This window comes from Ipomoea triloba, chromosome 5 (genome assembly GCF_003576645.1).
Source record: "Ipomoea triloba cultivar NCNSP0323 chromosome 5, ASM357664v1".
NCBI lineage: Eukaryota > Viridiplantae > Streptophyta > Magnoliopsida > Solanales > Convolvulaceae > Ipomoea > Ipomoea triloba.
This window is the reverse complement of record NC_044920.1, coordinates 24,838,975-24,856,339: the sequence shown is the minus strand read 5'-3', so window position 1 is coordinate 24,856,339 and position 17,365 is coordinate 24,838,975. Positions and strand designations below refer to the sequence as shown.

Genomic DNA, 17,365 nt, shown 5'->3' with positions numbered 1-17,365 from the left:
TAAATACACAGAATGGTCTATGGTATGACAAAAAACCAATCACTAACTCGATCTAGAAAGCCAAGGTAGATTGGCATGGTCCCGGCAGCTACGTTCAATAAATAGTGTTGTTAGTTTTCTTTTAGGACATGTTGACGGGTATTGAGTTATTGACACAAGTGGATTTGATTGGAAAGTAGGCCGTGCCAAAGTCTTGCCCATTATCGCAAACGGCATGCACAGTTTTTTTGTTAGAGTGTTGTTTTTAATATGAGACTGACTGATTATTTAACTTAGGAGCTATTTTTTTTTTAAATTACATATCCCAGTTTGCGGTCAGATTAATTCCAAATTTCCAAAGTCTCTACCTCAGAGTTGTTGGATGGACAAAATAAATCGCGTATCTTAATCATCAAAGGCAAAAACTTGTGTGAGACTGTCTCACTGTGAGATGGATCGGATAGTGTCGGGTCAAGTGAAAATGTGATACTTGTACAGTTATACCCACAAGGTTATTAATAAGTTCTGTCATTGCCACTCTAGTGTGTTCAAAGATGTATCCATTGATATAGCAGACAACCAATATATGGAACATCAGCATTAAGCAATTAGAACCTTATGGGGTAGCTCAAGTGGCAATAGAGCTCTTTTTGTGGGGCAGAATTTCGAGAGAACCCAAGTTTGACTCCCGCAAGTGGCATATCAGTTTTCCATTTACGGTGGGCATGCAGATTGAGGTCGGACTAGATCAGTTTGTTTATACCGAATTGAATTAGCACTTAGGCTTAGCAGGTACCGGTGAAACTTGTGGACATAAATTCACGAATCAAATATGTTGGAAAAATTTGAGTGGCTTGCAAAATTTGCCACATCCCACCAGGCATGGTTGGCCTGTATTTTTGGCAAAAAACTATACCGAATTGGTTGTCTACTAATCTACTATATCAATAGGAGTTGTTTGTTGCGGTACCAATATATCTTCCAAACATAGTAGAGTGGACAATGACAAAACTACTTAATAACTCCTAAGCTAGGGCGAAAGCTCAAGCAGAGCTTGCAGATGTAATTGGCAAAGGCAGGCTATTAAACGAAGTTGATGTTATTGGCCTTCCTTACTTGCAATGAATCGTGGAAAAAAAGTTCAGACTACACCCACCAGCTCCGCTCTTACTTCCATGCAGAGTTGAACAAGATGTGGTCCTATGTGGATATACCATACCTAATTAAGGACTCAAAGATTCTATTCAATGAATGGGCAATGGGTCGAGATCCAAGTATTTTGGAAAAATCAATTCATTTTCAATCACGAAAGGTTTTGAAATTATGAAATAGATGTTAGAGGGCGTGATTTTTGAACTTATTTCATTTGGTGTTGGTCGAAGGATTTGCCCCGCAATACCAATGGCATTATTGAGAATGGTTGTAGTAAGTCTAGGGTCATTGTTGAACTCATTTCAGTAGAAGATAGAAGGTCACATAACACCAAACAATTTGAACATTTTTGAGCATTTTGGGAGATAGCAAATAAGGTTTTAAGGCCAGGAAAGAGTGATTCGCTCGACTCGTATTGACCACCTGCCAGAAAACCCTTTCATTTTTTGTGCTTGTTATTTTTCTAGAAATATTATTTTTGTAGTAATATTTCGTAATACTATACAATTGAAATACATATATGTTGTAATATAATTATGTTTTTAAAATGAAAGTTTGTATTCCCCATTTTCCTCTCCCAGTGCACCTGTCCATTCGCTGCCAGCCTCAACTGTGCAAGTGTTTTTTCACTATCCTAGAAGTTATAATGAGCAACAAATACGCAATTCTATTTTCTTATACTTGCATAGCAGTTGGCGCCACGTTTTGATGACAAGATGGTAGGCTCGGTTCTCCAAATCGTCGCCGAACAAATAAATTAAGGGATACTATGAGATTCGCCAATCATATTTAGAGAATTAGAGTAACAATTTATTAGAAACTACTATATATGGATCAAAAATAAAATTGGAGTAGTACTATAAATTTTATAAGGGAATAGGGATGGCTCTAAGAGGATGAGCTTTACCAGATGTAGTGCCAAACTTCTCCTCCATGTCCAAATCCTTTGGTTCTATGTCACCATCAATCTTCCACTGAAATGAGTTAAGCAATGACCCCAACATTACCGGAATCACTCTCAACGCCAATGGCATTGCAGGACAAATCCTTCGACCAGCACCAAATGGAATGAGCTCAAAATCACGTCCTCTAACATCTATCTCCGAATTCCAAAATCTCTCAGGCTTAAACATCAATGGATTCTCCCAAATATTTGGGTCACACCAGATTGCCCATACATTAAATAAAACTAGTGAGTCCTTAAGTATGGTATATCCACATAAGACCACATCCTGATCAACTCTACACGGAAGTAGAAGTGGAGCTGGTGGGTGTAGTCTGAGAGTTTCTTTCACGATGCATTGCAAGTAAGGGAGGCGACTTACATCAGCTTCGTTTAATAACTTGCCTTTGTCGATAACGTCCGCAAGCTCTGCTTGAGCTTTGGCTATAGTCTCAGGATTCTTAAGAAGTTTTACCATTGCCCATTCAATTGTGCTTGTAGTTGTATCGGTCCCCGCAATAAACAAGTCCTGCTCATATAGCAGAGAAATAAACAACAATTATATGGTGTGAAGATAATTATAACTCCCTCTTATGTGGAACAATAACTATAAACATGCTTTGATACCAATATATTGTCAAGATCGCACTTACCGGTACGTACTCCAAAAGTTATAACAAGTAGCGAATGTGTAACTTTATTTTCTTATACTTGTGTAACAGTCAAAGCCACATTTTGATGGCAGAATCCTCGACTCTGCTCTCTGGGCCATCACCCAACATCGTCTCAACCAGGGTCTAACCAGGCAACCAACAAAGCCCAAGATGGCCGGACATTAAACATTTACTGTTCAGTTATTCGAGGATTCTCCCAACAAGATCCAACCACCAACAGATATGTTTTTATACATTAATTCTATTTTTTTAAATACATTTTTTGTGACGAGACAAATTCGTAGCCACCACATGAAGTGTTCACTAGGTAAACTCCATCTTAGGGCCCTATTCAGTAAAGGATCACAAAGAAATAAATCTGTCTAGGTTGTCTATTGCTGACCAGTTCAAATCAAGAAGGTCAATAAGTCATTCTCTCTAAGAATGGAATTTGGAACCTTATAATAAACAAACCAACACTCCGACTAACTTTGAGTAAGAAAAAAAATCTTTAAATGTACTCCAAACATTGTTTTGACCAAAGTCCAACTTAATTAGTTAGGAAGCAATGGAACATACCAAACAGTTATGCTGAATTAGGGTATTATCAATCTCATCTGGCGTTTGTTGACTGATGTTGAGAAGTGTATCTAATATATCAACATTTCTGTTGCCACTCATCACTTTCCTCTCCTCCAGCCGTTCATCAATCAAGCCTCTGAAAATGTGTAGCACCTTACTGAAATGACCACTCATGCGTCGACGTAATCTTTGGGGATCAAACTTTCGTAGAAAGGGAAAGTAGTCAACCATGTTGGGCGTTTCAGCTTCCTCCATGATATTCCTTACCAAGTCTTTGAATTCCGAACAAGGGTCGCATAAATCCTTAGAGAAAATGGTGTTTGACAGCAAATTCATTGTAGTCCTAAAAGCTGCGCGCCCAATATCCACCGCCTCCCCAGCCTGGCTGTAGTTTTGGCAGTAGGTAATGAGCTCTTGGATCTTTCTAGCCCTCAGCTGCTGGCCGGCGTCGAGCTTGTAGCCGGAAAAGATGTTAGAATTCATGATCTTGCGAAGGGTTCTCCACTTGGAGGCAACAGGGAGCCAAACAACAGAGAATTGGCTGTGGTTTTGAGCTCTGACGACATCAATGACTAACCGGGTGGAGAAGGCTAAGTCTTGCTTTTGTAGAGCTTCTCTGGCCATGGCGGACGAAGAAATGATGACGGTGTTTATCAGGCCGAGTTTCAGGTTCATAATAGGACCATATTTTTGGGCGAGCTGGGATAGGGACTTGTGGGGTTGGGTTCCAAGCAAGTGAAGGTTTCCGATGACCGGCCAGTGAAATGGCCCTGGTGGAAGCTTTTTGCCTACACTCTTACTACTACTTCTTTTTGCTAATAAACAGAGGCCTTGGACCAAAGTCCAGGCAAACAATACTGCTACTACAATGCTCAGGAAGTCCATTCTCTCTCTCTTGAAGTTATGGTATGGTCTATGAAGGTTATATATGATCATCATTTCAGATTTTTTTTAGTACTACTAACTCTATTACAATATAGTATATGTTCATTTATACTTTCTCAAATTGTCCGCCTCAAACTGGAACACAAGGTGTTTGACATCATCTCAGAAATAATATGCCTTAGATAGCGTTTTATTAAGTCTCGGGTTTAATTTAATTGTGACTATAAAGAGCGCTTTAATTTCTTGCTTTCATGTTTCATCCAATCATTCATGCTAGTTTTCTGGGCTCCCTAGCCCCCATTTTCTCTCAGATCACAAGCTAAGGCTTCAAAAGACCTGTGCGTCCTATTCTAGCTTGCCGACACCCTCCCAATATATCGAGCTGAAAGCACAGAATTTTCTTAGTGCAATTTATTTCTCAGGTGTGATTTACCTACTATTACACAAGATTGAAGCTTACTAAATACATACTCACGCATAGTATTTGCAGAATTGCAGGTTTCATTCGATTATTGCTAATGGTAAAATTCTCAAGATGGAAGATGTGTTCTCACTTGAACCCTTCCTCTCTCTATATATATATAATGTTTATAGTGCGTGTAACTTACAAGCACTATCAACATTGTTGCTCGATACAATTAGGTATAACAAGCAAATATAGTTTCACTTGATATTATTAACAACACCAATGTCCATCATATGAATACAAAAATCCTAGCTGTGTATACAGTTGATGAATGATGAGACATGGCCTTGTTTGTTTTAATAAGTGAGGGAATGGTATGATGAGACATGGCTTTGTTGTTTTAATAAGTGAGGGAGTGGCCCTTGTGGGAGCTTTAATTTGATGTGTCCACATATATATATATATATATGAAATGATAGATATGTTGCTCTTGGGGTATAATTCACCAATTAACTCAAAATAAGTTGAGAAATTAATTACTTTAATTTCCTAGCCATAGTAGTGTGTAGGTTTGAGATTCTATGTTGCAAAAACACATCATAATTCATAATTACAAATGCAAATTTGTAACCCAACGGATAGCTCAAGTGGCAAGTGAGCTTTCTTTGTGGGGAGGAATTTTGGGAGAATCCGGGTTCAATTTCCACACAAGTGACGATTCCCCCTGGGCCAGCTCCTATGCCCGCAAATGTGGACCGTTTATAGACTACACGTAACTCATCTCCTTACGGGGTGCAGTGCACAATCTGGTCCACGGTATAACGATCTCATATACACCATTTCGGTGGCAAATTATTGTATGGACCACGGTCCGAAACGACATCGTTAAATTTTATGAGTTAGTTAGAATAATGTACATTATGTGTTAGAATAATGAACTTTTCGGGGTAAAATAATGTACATTATGAGTTAGTTAGAATAATGTACATTATGTGTTAGAATAATGAAACTTCCGGGGTAAAATAATGTACATTATGTGTTAGAATAATATACTTTGACTCTGTTTGGCAAAGCTTATTTAGGAGCTTATAGCTTATTTTAAGCTACTTATAAGCTATAAGCTCTGTTTGGTAATGTTCCTAAAATAAGCTAGTAGTTTAAAATAAGAGCTTATTTTTTAACACTACCTAAGGTAGCGTTTCAAAATAAGCTAGTAGCTTTCTAACTTTTTTTCCATCTTTAACCTTATTATTTTAAAGAAATGACATCATTACCCTTCCCAATTAAAACTTTTTTGGCTAAACCTTTTTGATTTTTTTTCTCTTTAATATGTTTGGTTGTGATTTCAATTTGACATTTGTGTTTGAACATTGATTTTTGTATGAACTAATCTTATGAATTATAAACATTTTGTTTTACTTTATATTCTTTCAAATATATGTTCTTACTTTATATTTTATTAAAATATATTGATTTCACTATTTTATATTTTAATATATAAACAAATCTATTTAAATTTAAAACTATTTAAATTGAATGAATGTGTCCTTTTTAGTCTTTTTACATTTATCAGCTTATCAAAAAGCTAATTTTACCAAACACTTTTAAGCATAACAACTAGCTTAACAACTCTTCAGATTTCATCTTTGAGCTTATAGCTTTTAAGTTTTCAGCTACTTTTCAGCTTTCAGCTACTTTTCAACTAGGTTTGCCAAACATAACCTTTATATATTAGAATAATGTACATTATGAGTTAGAATAATGAAATTTTGTAGTAAGATAATGTACATTATGTGTTAGAGTCATGTACTTTATATGTAAAAATAATGTACATTATAAGTTATAAAAATGTATATGGTCCACACGATAACTATTGGTTTCGGTGGCTTGGTCAAAGTCATTGAAAAATAATTATGATAACTCTCAAACATTAAAAGAAGGCATTCAATGACAATCTTGTAATTTTGAAAGGAGAATTTAGGTCAACTTAAATCAACTCATCTTTCCAAAATATCCTTCTTTTTCCTTAAATCACATCCTCATCCCATTAATTATGCCCCTCTACCAAAAATATCCAATTATCATGTACACTATCTCTCCTCCACTATAAAAAGTCATAAGCCAAGACAAGAAAGAGATAGAGAAAAAGAGCATTCACATCTACACATTCTTTAAATAAGAGAGTTCTCTATACAAAATTATACATGTACTAAAATTCCTTGCAAGATAGTGAATTTTGGCTTTGCAAAAAAAAAAAAAAAAAAACAACAGCAACAACAAAAAAAAAAAAACCTATGGTTTTCAAGTAAAACATATTTGTGTCCATATATATATATATATATATATATATATATATATATATATATATATATATATTGGAATAGTGTCCATTTATATTTTATTTCATTGATTGAGCAATAGTGTTGGCTAGCGAATGACCGCCCATTTTCAACACCATTATTAACATTGTAAGGAAAATCTTTTAGCTAGCACCAAATGGAATGAGCTAAAAGTTTTGCCCCATAATATTCACTCCCGAATTTTAAAACGTCTCAGACTTCAAGATCAAATGATTTCCCCAAATATTTGGATCACACCCAATTCTTCATAAATTAAGCGTCCATTTGAAATGTTGGAAAATGATGTTTGAAAGTTAAGGCTTCAAAGACCTGGGCTATTCTTGCGGACAACCTCCTAGTCAAGCTCAATGCACAAAGTTTTCTTAATACAGTTTATCTCTCATGTGTAATTTACTTGCTATTACACAAGTTTGAAGCTTATCAAATACATACTCCCGCATAATATTTGCAAGTTTCACTCGATTATTGCAAAACTAACACAAATTAGTCACAATCCTCGTAAAACTTGGAATAATCTAAGGACAAAATAACTTAATGTAGAGGAAAAAATATGGACAATCACTCTAGAATTTCCATAATATTGCATACATGCATATTCTTTAATTTCCACCACACAATCACTCTAGAAAAGTACTGTTGTTCTGTTGAGGGACATTAACACATGTGGACTGATTGTATATGGATATACGGAAGTCTTGCTCATTATCACATGTCGCACTTCTCCATGTCCAAATCCTAATTTGGCGCTATCTCCCCTTCAATCTTCCACCGCAATGAGTACACCAACGACCCAATTATTATTGGAAGTGATGGTTGAGGTACTAGATGTTGGGAAAAATGCAAGCCACGGAAAAGTTGTGTGATTCACGATTTACTTATATGATTTAATTAATATTTACCATAAATTAATGAATGGTTAAGATCCTTTAAATAATACGTGACTTCAGATCTTTACTATTTAAACAGAGCTTTGACTTGAGTTTAGCACACCAGACAAAGATTAATATTGTTTGTTTCTATATGTGAGTTTTCCTTTCAGCATTGAACGGAAATTCCCGTGTTTTACAATAGTGGGTTTCTTTTTGGAATTTTTGTCCTATATTTGTTCGATTGGACGCTATCTTTGACCAAAAATTGTAGTTGAACGGAATTTCGGACAACAGTTTTTCCTAACCAAAAAGAACATCCACATCTACGCATTCTTTAAACTAGAGAATTCTCTATGTAAAATTGTACATGTACTAAAATTCCTTGGAAGATAATGAATTGCAAGGAATTTTGGCTTTGCACCACAGGAAAAAAAAAAGTAACTGTTATTTTCACTTTATGATTTTCACATAAAGCATATTTGTGTCCATTATTTTTTCTCCATTATTTATATTTTATTTCATTGACTTGAGTGATAAAGTTGGCCAGTCGATGACCACTCGTTTTCAACACCATTATTGACATTGTAAAGAAAATTGATATTTCCGCTAGAACCAAATGGAATGCGCTAAAAGTTTTGCCCTATTAACATTCATTCTAGAATTTCAAAACCTCTCAAGACTTCAAGATCAAATGATTTTCCTAAATATTTGCATCACACCCAATTCTCCATAAATTAAGCATTCATTTGAAAACTTGGAAAATGATTTTTGAAAATGCTATTGATAGTATAAATACTCGGAAAGATACGATCTCAACACAAGTTAGGACTATCAGTTACAAAAGGTCGGGTTAAGCAGCTTAAGGGATCATGGGAGACGTGATCGGGAAGTATATCACAGACCAAGAGTAGGTTGCCAAAAGTCTTTTCTCCTTAATAAATGCAGGTATTTATAGTAGCGAACTGAGGGGCGCAAGTTCCGCGCAGTCGGCATGCTGAACACTTGGGGACCGTACACTGCCATACTCTGGGGCCGTACACGTGCCTTAATCTCTGTCTTATGTCAGGGTGGAGGTCGAGGTCTTAGAGCTTTGAGGTCGGGAGATTAGGTGGGTCCAGAGTGTAGAGGCTACGGGGCCAGAACAGGGGATACGACCGGGATGAGACATATGGTCGGCCCAAAGGTTCGCTGACCATCCGATCACACCGATTGTATATTTGACCCTGGGGTATTCCCCATCAGCTATGCATGAATTTTAATTTGAATTATTTATGCTATCAATTATGGTATATGATCAGTGTATATAATTTTTTTACAGATATAGAAAACCTTTGTATTATATTCTTCTATTACCAAGAAGAAAAAAAAAAGAGGATTTTGAGTGATTAATAATTTCATTTTTAATGTCATTTAAACATATTTATTGATGAATGACAAAAAAAAAAAGAATTTCATTTTTAATGTCATTTAAGCATATTTATTGATGAATGACAAATAAAGGCCATGCCACAATAATGCTATGACCACCGAGGATGTTATAAATTTTTTTTTTTAAAAGACTAAAAGTGAAATAACACATATAAATCTAAAACCACAAAAAAAAAATGAATTAACACTTAGAGCTGAATGGACTATAATGTCATTATATTTAATGCCATTTAAATGTTTTTTTCTACGGATGGAGGATGAAAAATTGTTATGCCACAATAATACTAGGACCAAATGTGGATATTTTGAAAATAAATAACTAAAAGTATAGTAACACCTATAAATCTAGGACCAACTAGAAGGAACGGAGTTCCAGTACAAAGTGTTAGTTTAACAATAGGCAGATGAAGCTAGAGTGTGAGCCATATCTAGAAACTAAGCTAACCGAGTAATTTAAAGAAGACATATCAGCTCTACAATCATTAATAATAAAGCTAATATAAGAGAAAAGATCAGTATGAGAAGATGTTAAAGCAATAAAGATTGGAACAATCCGTGAGAAGCTCCACCTATGACACTTCGCGACCATTTAACCAAGATAAGAATTCCTTACATATACATGCTAAAGACTCCACCATGAGGGGGCAATGAAACCTCCATTTGATAAAAAGCAAAACAGCACCCACCGTAGCAAAAAACTATCATTTAATTTAAGATGTGTGTCTCATAGATTTGGAGTATTTTTTTTTTGTCTCAAATTGTTTCTTTCTACTCGTTTTTATTTCCACAAATTATTCTTCTGGTCTTGTGTGTTGGAACTAGTGTTGCAATACAATCTAAATGTACTGAATAATAAACAACAACAAAGAGTTGGAAGAATATGTGCTTAATGATGTATCAGTCTGGCGTCATAACAAATAAATGCGTTTATTTAACATGTTAAGTGAAATTAGATAATAAGTTAATTGGACATAATTCACCATGTACATAGTAAGCTTTGCTCTACAATATAATATAACAATTGGTTGAAAGGGCCGGTCCAATTCAAATAACATGCATGAGATGCAGCAAACTTCACAAGCAAGCTAAGGTTGTATGTAGTAGTTATTTCACAACCAAGTTGGGTGACAATGCTAAATCATATCATATATCACAAAGCTTCTGACAATATATTATAAGCTAAAATAGAGCAATACATATATCTTTTATTGAACACTACTGCTGCAGAACGTAACACAAACTAGAGTGGCACTATGTTAAATGGGAATAGGTATGGCCTTAAGAGGGCAATCTTTAGCAATTGTAAAGCCAAACTTCTCCTTCATGTCCAAATCTTTGGGTGCAATGTTTCCCTCAAGCTTCCATTGGAATGAGTTCAACAACGACCCCAACATTACAGGGACGGTTTTTGTTGCCAGTGGCAGTCCGGGACAAATTCTTCTGCCTCCGCCAAATGGAATGAGCTCAAAATCTTGTCCCCTAAAGTCCATTTCTAAATTTTGAAACCTCTCAGGTTTGAAAACTAATGGCTTCTCCCAAATGTTGGGGTCACGTCCAATTGCCCACACATTAACTAGAATGTGCGAGTCCTTAGGAATAGTGTATTCACATAGGTTGACTTCGTATCCAACTTTACGCGGAATCAATAATGGAGCCGGTGGGTGCATTCTAAAGGTTTCTTTCAAGATGCACTGCAGGTAAGGTAGACGAGAAACATCAGCTTCCTGTATTGGCTTGCCTTTACCAATTACATCTGCAAGCTCGGCTTGTGCTTTTGCCATGGTCTCTGGGTTCTTAAGAAGTTCCGTCATTGCCCACTCTAATGTGCTTGATGATGTATCAGTCCCAGCAACAAATAAATCCTATTAACATGTATGCGGGTAAGATTCAATATAGCAAGTTATAGATACCCGAACCAATAATGTGAATTGAAGGGGACTAAAGTTAACATACCAAAAACATGTGCTGCATGTGAGTCGTATCAATCTCCTCAGGCCTTTCTTGGCTGACATTGAGAAGTGAATCTAATGCATCATCATTTTTGTTGCCTTTCATTTTCCTCTCCTCCAGCCGTTCATCAATCAAATCTTGAAAAAGGTGTAGCGCCTTAGTGAAATGGCATGTCATGCGACACCGGATACCCTGGGGATCAAACTTTTCAAGAAAGGGAAAGTAATCAGCCAGGTTGGGCTTTCCAGCTTCCACCATTATATTCCACACCAAATCCTTGAACTCTTTACCGGAATCCGAATAAGGGTCCGTTAAATCTTTAGAGAAAATGGTGTTTGATAGCAAATTGAGGGTAGTCCTGAAAGCTGCACGCCCAATATCCACAGCTTCCCCTACCTCGCTGCTCTTTTGGCAGTAAATTATAAGCTCCTGGATCTTTTTAGCCCTTAGCTGTTGGTTGGTCTCGAGCCTGCTGCCAGAAAAGATGTTGGAATTCATGATCTTACGAAGGGCTCTCCACTTGGTGGCAACAGGGAGTAAACCAACAGAGAATTGGGAATGGTTGTTGGCCCGCAGAGCATCAGGGATTGACCGGTGAGTAGAGAAGGCTAAGTCTTGCTTCTGCAGAGCTTCTTTGGCCATGGCGGGTGAGGAAATGACCACAGTGTTTATCATGCCCAGTTTTAGATTCATAACCGGACCATATTTTTGGGCTAGCCTGGCTAGGGATTGGTGGGGTTGCTCTCCGAGCAAGTGAAGGTTTCCGATGACTGGCAACGGAACTGGCCCGGGTAAAAGCCTTTTGGCTACACTCTTACTTCTTTTTGCTAGTAAACAGAGGCCTTGGACCAAAGTCCAGGCAAACAGTACAGCTATTACCATGCTCTGGAAATCCATTCTTTCTTTCTCTCCCTCTATTGAATCCCAATGTGGTCTTTATGTTTAGATTTAGATATGTATATATAAACGTAATGGTCTATGGTATGATACTAAACCAATCACTTAATCGATCTAGAATGGCCGAGGTAGATTGGCGTGGTCCCTCGCGGCTGCCTCAATAAATTAAATCATGTTTTTGTCTTCTTATACATGTTGAGGGGTATTGACACAACTCACACAAGTGGCTTGATTGGAATTGATCGAATGGAGGTGAGGCTGTGCCAAAGTCTTGCCCATAATATAAGCTAAGGCCATAATCGCCACACATTACTGGCTTAGAGGCTTAGAGGAGGTAAATCATTAGTCATTACGTTAATTCACAAGTTCAAAATTTTCAAGTGATAGATCAGTTAGATCAACAAAGCTAGCTTTGCATGGTGAGAAGATTTTTTTATTTTTTATTTTTATTGAGAGTGAATGATTTAACTTAGAAGCCATATATAAGCTATTGGTTTTTATATAATTACAGATGCATACACTAAAATCACTGACTATAATAAGAAATTATAGTGTCCATATAAATGGGGGATTCACTAAACAAATACAAAATTATCTATGAAAAAATCAGTACATAAATCATGTAAAATGGTCACTATCAACAATAACAACAGATTTGATATGAAGATATTTTTCTCGGCATTTTGCTCGTCACAAAATAAATAAATAAATAAATAAAATACCGATGAATCAATTCAAGAGGGCCAACTTTAGTAGAGGAAAAAATATTTTCCAAAATAATAATAATAATAATATTAATAATAATAATAATAATAGTATCATTAGATAATGCTTGCAGAGTAACAAAGGCAAGTTAAGATAGTGGGTGGGTCCGCCTATTTTTTGGATAACAAAAAAAATTTGTAGCGACTATTTGAACACAGTCATTATTGCATGGACCAAAAATAAAAAGCACATTATTTTTGTACTGAGAGTACATTATTTTTGTACTGTAGGTACATTATTTTATTTTATGGTACATTATTTTTGTACTCTAGGTACATTATTTGATAGATCAAATAATGTACCTAGAATACAAAAATAATATACCTTCAGTACAAAGATAATGTACTTTTTATTTTTGGTCCACACAGCTGTGTGGACCATGGTCCATGCAATAATTTGCCATTTGAACATGTGTATTACATAAATCTCACATTGTGATTAGTGGACCTATTTGTTTTCTTGTTCTTTTACTTATTTATTTATTTATTTATATATTATTATTATTATTTAAAATAAGTTGAAATTATATAAATATGGAAAAATTGTAAGTGAATTGTAAATATAATGACATGTTTGGTAAGGAGGAATTGCGATTATTTTTCCATTTAATTCAAGAAGTAGAAAATTCTATTGGTTTTCTCCCTGTTACCGATCAACAAGAATTATTGCTCTTTTTGAAATTAAACAATTCAAAATCCATAACAATACCAACGACGACATTATAACGTACAATCACGTAGTATACAATTGAAATACATATATGTTGTAATATAATTATGTTTTTAAAATGAAAGTTTGTATTCCCCATTTCCCCCTCCTAGTGCACCTGTCCATTCGCTGCCAGGCCAGCTGCCTCAACTGTGCAAATGTTTTTTCGCTGCCCAAAAGTTATAACCAGTAACAAAAACGTAATTCTATTTTTTTTTTATACTTGCGTAGTAGTTAAAGCCACGTTTCGATGATAGGTTTGTAATTTAACTGTTGTGTGTGACTAGGAGCGTGAACACCAGAGCTAGTTTTCAAGGTTTGTAATTTGCTCCAAAATTCCCTTGATATTCTCATCTTTGCCTCCAAAACTATCAAACTCCTTCCAACTCCTTGCTTTTAGCAAAATAACACAAATTAGTCATAATTCTAATGAAATTTGGAATGGTCTATAAACAAAATAGCTTAATGTTGAGAGAAAATATGGACAAATTAAATGAATAATTATCAATATGTAATTATTTTTTGTTACACGTACTATCAACTAACTATACAGTTAATGAATGATGAGACACGGCTTTGTTGTTTTAATAAGTGAGGGAGTGGTCCTTGTGGGAGCTTAGATGTATCCACATATTTACGAAATGATAGATATGTTGCTCTTGCGATATAATTCGGTAATTAACTTAAAGTAAGTTGAGAAATTTTACTTTGCTAGTCATCATAGAGTGTAGGAGCGAGATTCTATACTGCAAAAACACAACATAATTCATAATTACACATGCATACAAATTCTTGCCCATAAAGAAAATTAAAATTCGGGCTAATATAATGACAAAAATATGCAGAAATTAAGATGGGAAGACAAATATGTGTAAAAATAAAAAGGTGGACTAAATTGTGTAAAGTATTAGGCTGATTACCTTCTTTTCATTAGGATTTTCATGAAGAAGGTAATTACTTAATTAGTCTACATTTCTTTAAAAAAAAATTTATGTGTACAGATGGGAGAGAAGAAGTTAGTACCTCAATTTATTCATATTATAAACAAGTTCACCGCAATACAAATAATAAAATAAATAAATAAATACATAATAAAATATTGAAAGATACGTTATTATTATCCTACAATCCATCATACCACAAATGACTATTTAAAATTTTAAAATCTTTGTTTATGTGATTTTTTTTGAAAACTTTATGTTATTAATTAATATTTAATAAAATAAAAATTTTAAAAAACAAATTCGAAGTAATAAAAATTGTCTACTATTGCCTTCTTCTCAGCTTTTAAAAAATTGAGAGGGGAAAGACTATTGCCTTCTCCTAAAGCCTTCTCCTAAACTTTAAAAAAAAAATTAAAGTGAAAATAAGGCAATAATTGCCTTCTTTGTGATTTTGAAAAGAAAGTAATGGCATTAGCACTTTTCACAAAATTATCTAAGATTCTGAATTTACATAATTTTATCCAAATCATGTCAAATCTACACAATTATAGTTGTCTCTTAAAATTCTTTCGTCCATAAAATCCCCACACCTCAACTCAACACATACAGCTTCTTTCATCACACAATCACTCCCCCATCCCTCTTCAGAGTCGTAGTCACTAAATAACAATCCGGATGAGACTGATTGTATGCCATAATATTGCACACATGCAGATTCTTTCCACCACACAATCACTCTACAAAAGTACTGTTGTTCTGTTGAGGTACATTAACACATGTGAACTGATTGTTATTGGATGTACGAAAGTCTGAGCTTGCTCATTATCACCGGTCGAACTTTGCCATGTCCAAATCCTAATTTGGCGCTATCTCATCATCATCTTCAATCTTCCACCGTTATGAGTACAACAATGACCCAATTATTATTGGAAGTGATGGTTGAGGACTTGAGGTACTAGATGTTTGGAAAAATGCAAGCCACGAAAAATATTTGTGATTCACGACTTATGCTTTAATACTTATCATAAATTAATGAATTGTTAAGATTTTTTAAATAGTATGTGACCTTAATTGCTTGACATTCACTATTTAAGCAGAGCTATGCTTCGAGTTTAGAACACCAGACAAAGATTGTCTATTTCTATCTCACCTTCAATCTTCCACTGCAATGAGTCCAACAACGACCCAAACATTATTGGAAGTGATGGATGAGGCATTAGGTGTTATGAAAAAATGCAAGCTACGAAAAGTTTTGTGATTCAGGACTTACTCATGATTTAATATTTACTATAAATTAATAAATGGTTAAGATCCTTTAAATAGTACATGGCCTCAATTGTTTGACCTTCACTATTTAAACAGAGTTTTGCTTTAAGTTTAGAACACCAAACAAAGATTGTCTATTTCTATTTCACCTTCAATCTTCCATCGCAATGACCACAAGGTGGAAATGTTAACGGGACACCGGGTGCCACTTGACCACAAGGTCTTTGGCAGTTAAGTCAACTTAAATCAGCTTATCTTCTCTAAATATCCTTCTTTTTCCTAAATCACATTCTCATCCCATTAATTATTCATCTCTACCAAAAATATTCAATTACCATAAGGGAGCCCGATTACCATTACACTACCTCTCCTCTACTATAAAAGGTCATAACTGAAGACAAGAAATAGAGAGCGAAAAAGAGCATCCACGCATTCTTTAAACTAGAGAGTTCTCTATGTAAAATTGTACATGTACTAAAATTTCTTGCAAAATAATGAATTTTGAATTCGCACAACATGGTCGAAAAAAAAAACTGTTATTTTCACTTTATGATTTTCACGTCAAATATATTTATGTCCTTTATTTTTCCTCCATTATTTATATTTTATTTCATTGGCTGAGCGATAGTGTTGGCTAGTTGGCTAGTCCATGACCGCTCATTTTCAACACCATTATTGACATTGTAAAGAAAATTGATCTCTCCGCTAGCACCAAATGGAATGAGCTAAAAGTTTTGCCCTAACATTCGTCATTCCCGAATTTCAAAACCTCTCAGACTTCAAACTCAAATGATTTTCCTAAATATTTGGATCACACCCAATTCTCCAAAAATTAAGCATCCACTTGAAAAGTTAGAAAATGATTTTTGAAAATGCTATGAATGAATTTTAATTTGGATTATTTATGCTATCAATTATTGTATATGATTAGTGTATATATATATATATTTTTAAAGATATATGAAGGGTGTAGTTTTCGCGGTGGATGGAAAGTAATAGGTGGTAAAACGGGAAGAAGTTCCCGAGTATCGTTCTCAAAGGATGGCAAGGAGGGAGTTCAAGCGGTAAGGGGATTAAGCACAAGAGTGTTTAGTGTTTGAAAGCTAACCCAAACATAGGTAAGAAAGGTGCATGAAACATAAGGAAAATAAGGAACAAACAAAGGAAACAATTAATTGGAAAGGAGGATTTGGATCTTGCAACTCATATAGGTATCCTTGATTTCCTAAGATATTAGGCTAGCAACACTTAGATAATGAAAATGAGGCAAGACAACTATGCCAACGCCACTCTCGTGGTCATTGGCCTATCATCTAGTCCATAGTCCCATTCTCATGGCAACTAGGCTAGGTGAGGCAAATTATCGAACACATGGTGTGCTATTTGCCTTCCAATCCCCCTTTTCTCAAAGGTGGGAAGGAAACGTGCTAGGCTAGGCTAAGGAGTATCCCTACTCTCGTAGGTGAGACTCCTTCTCCAAACACCTCTAATATAGGTTGATCATTCCCACACAAGAGTCAAAGAAGATCACCATTCACACAATCAAACTCATAATCAAAGCAATTGCAAAACCTAATT

General features: G+C 35.3%; 2 protein-coding genes across 2 annotated transcripts; both read right to left on the bottom strand.

The window, feature by feature from the left end:
- Positions 1-1,884: 1,884 nt before the first annotated feature.
- LOC116020770 (geraniol 8-hydroxylase-like) lies at positions 1,885-4,194 on the bottom strand. Its single transcript, XM_031261294.1, has 2 exons — positions 3,307-4,194; positions 1,885-2,603 (listed from the first exon to the last, which is right to left on the bottom strand). Exons 1-2 carry the CDS (start codon positions 4,192-4,194, stop codon positions 1,998-2,000), a joined length of 1,494 nt encoding a protein of 497 aa, XP_031117154.1. The 3' UTR covers positions 1,885-1,997.
- Positions 4,195-10,330: 6,136 nt separating this feature from the next.
- Positions 10,331-12,193, bottom strand: LOC116018897 (geraniol 8-hydroxylase-like). The gene is made up of 2 exons (XM_031258925.1): positions 11,211-12,193; positions 10,331-11,119 (listed from the first exon to the last, which is right to left on the bottom strand). The coding sequence occupies exons 1-2, from the start codon at positions 12,102-12,104 to the stop codon at positions 10,514-10,516; spliced, it is 1,500 nt and encodes a 499-aa protein (XP_031114785.1). The 5' UTR covers positions 12,105-12,193; the 3' UTR covers positions 10,331-10,513.
- Positions 12,194-17,365: the final 5,172 nt, after the last annotated feature.

What these genes read in the sequence shown, in the direction of transcription:
- LOC116020770 (XM_031261294.1), bottom strand. Translation starts at nt 4,194, where the DNA reads ATGGACTTCCTGAGCATTGTAGTAGCAGTATTGTTTGCCTGGACTTTG. An exon ending in TAATTCAGCATAACTGTTTG is followed by an intron (nt 2,604 to 3,306) that starts GTATGTTCCATT and finishes CTATATGAGCAG; the next exon opens with GACTTGTTTATTGCGGGGAC.
- LOC116018897 (XM_031258925.1), bottom strand. Translation starts at nt 12,104, where the DNA reads ATGGATTTCCAGAGCATGGTAATAGCTGTACTGTTTGCCTGGACTTTG. An exon ending in ACATGCAGCACATGTTTTTG is followed by an intron (nt 11,120 to 11,210) that starts GTATGTTAACTT and finishes ACATGTTAATAG; the next exon opens with GATTTATTTGTTGCTGGGAC.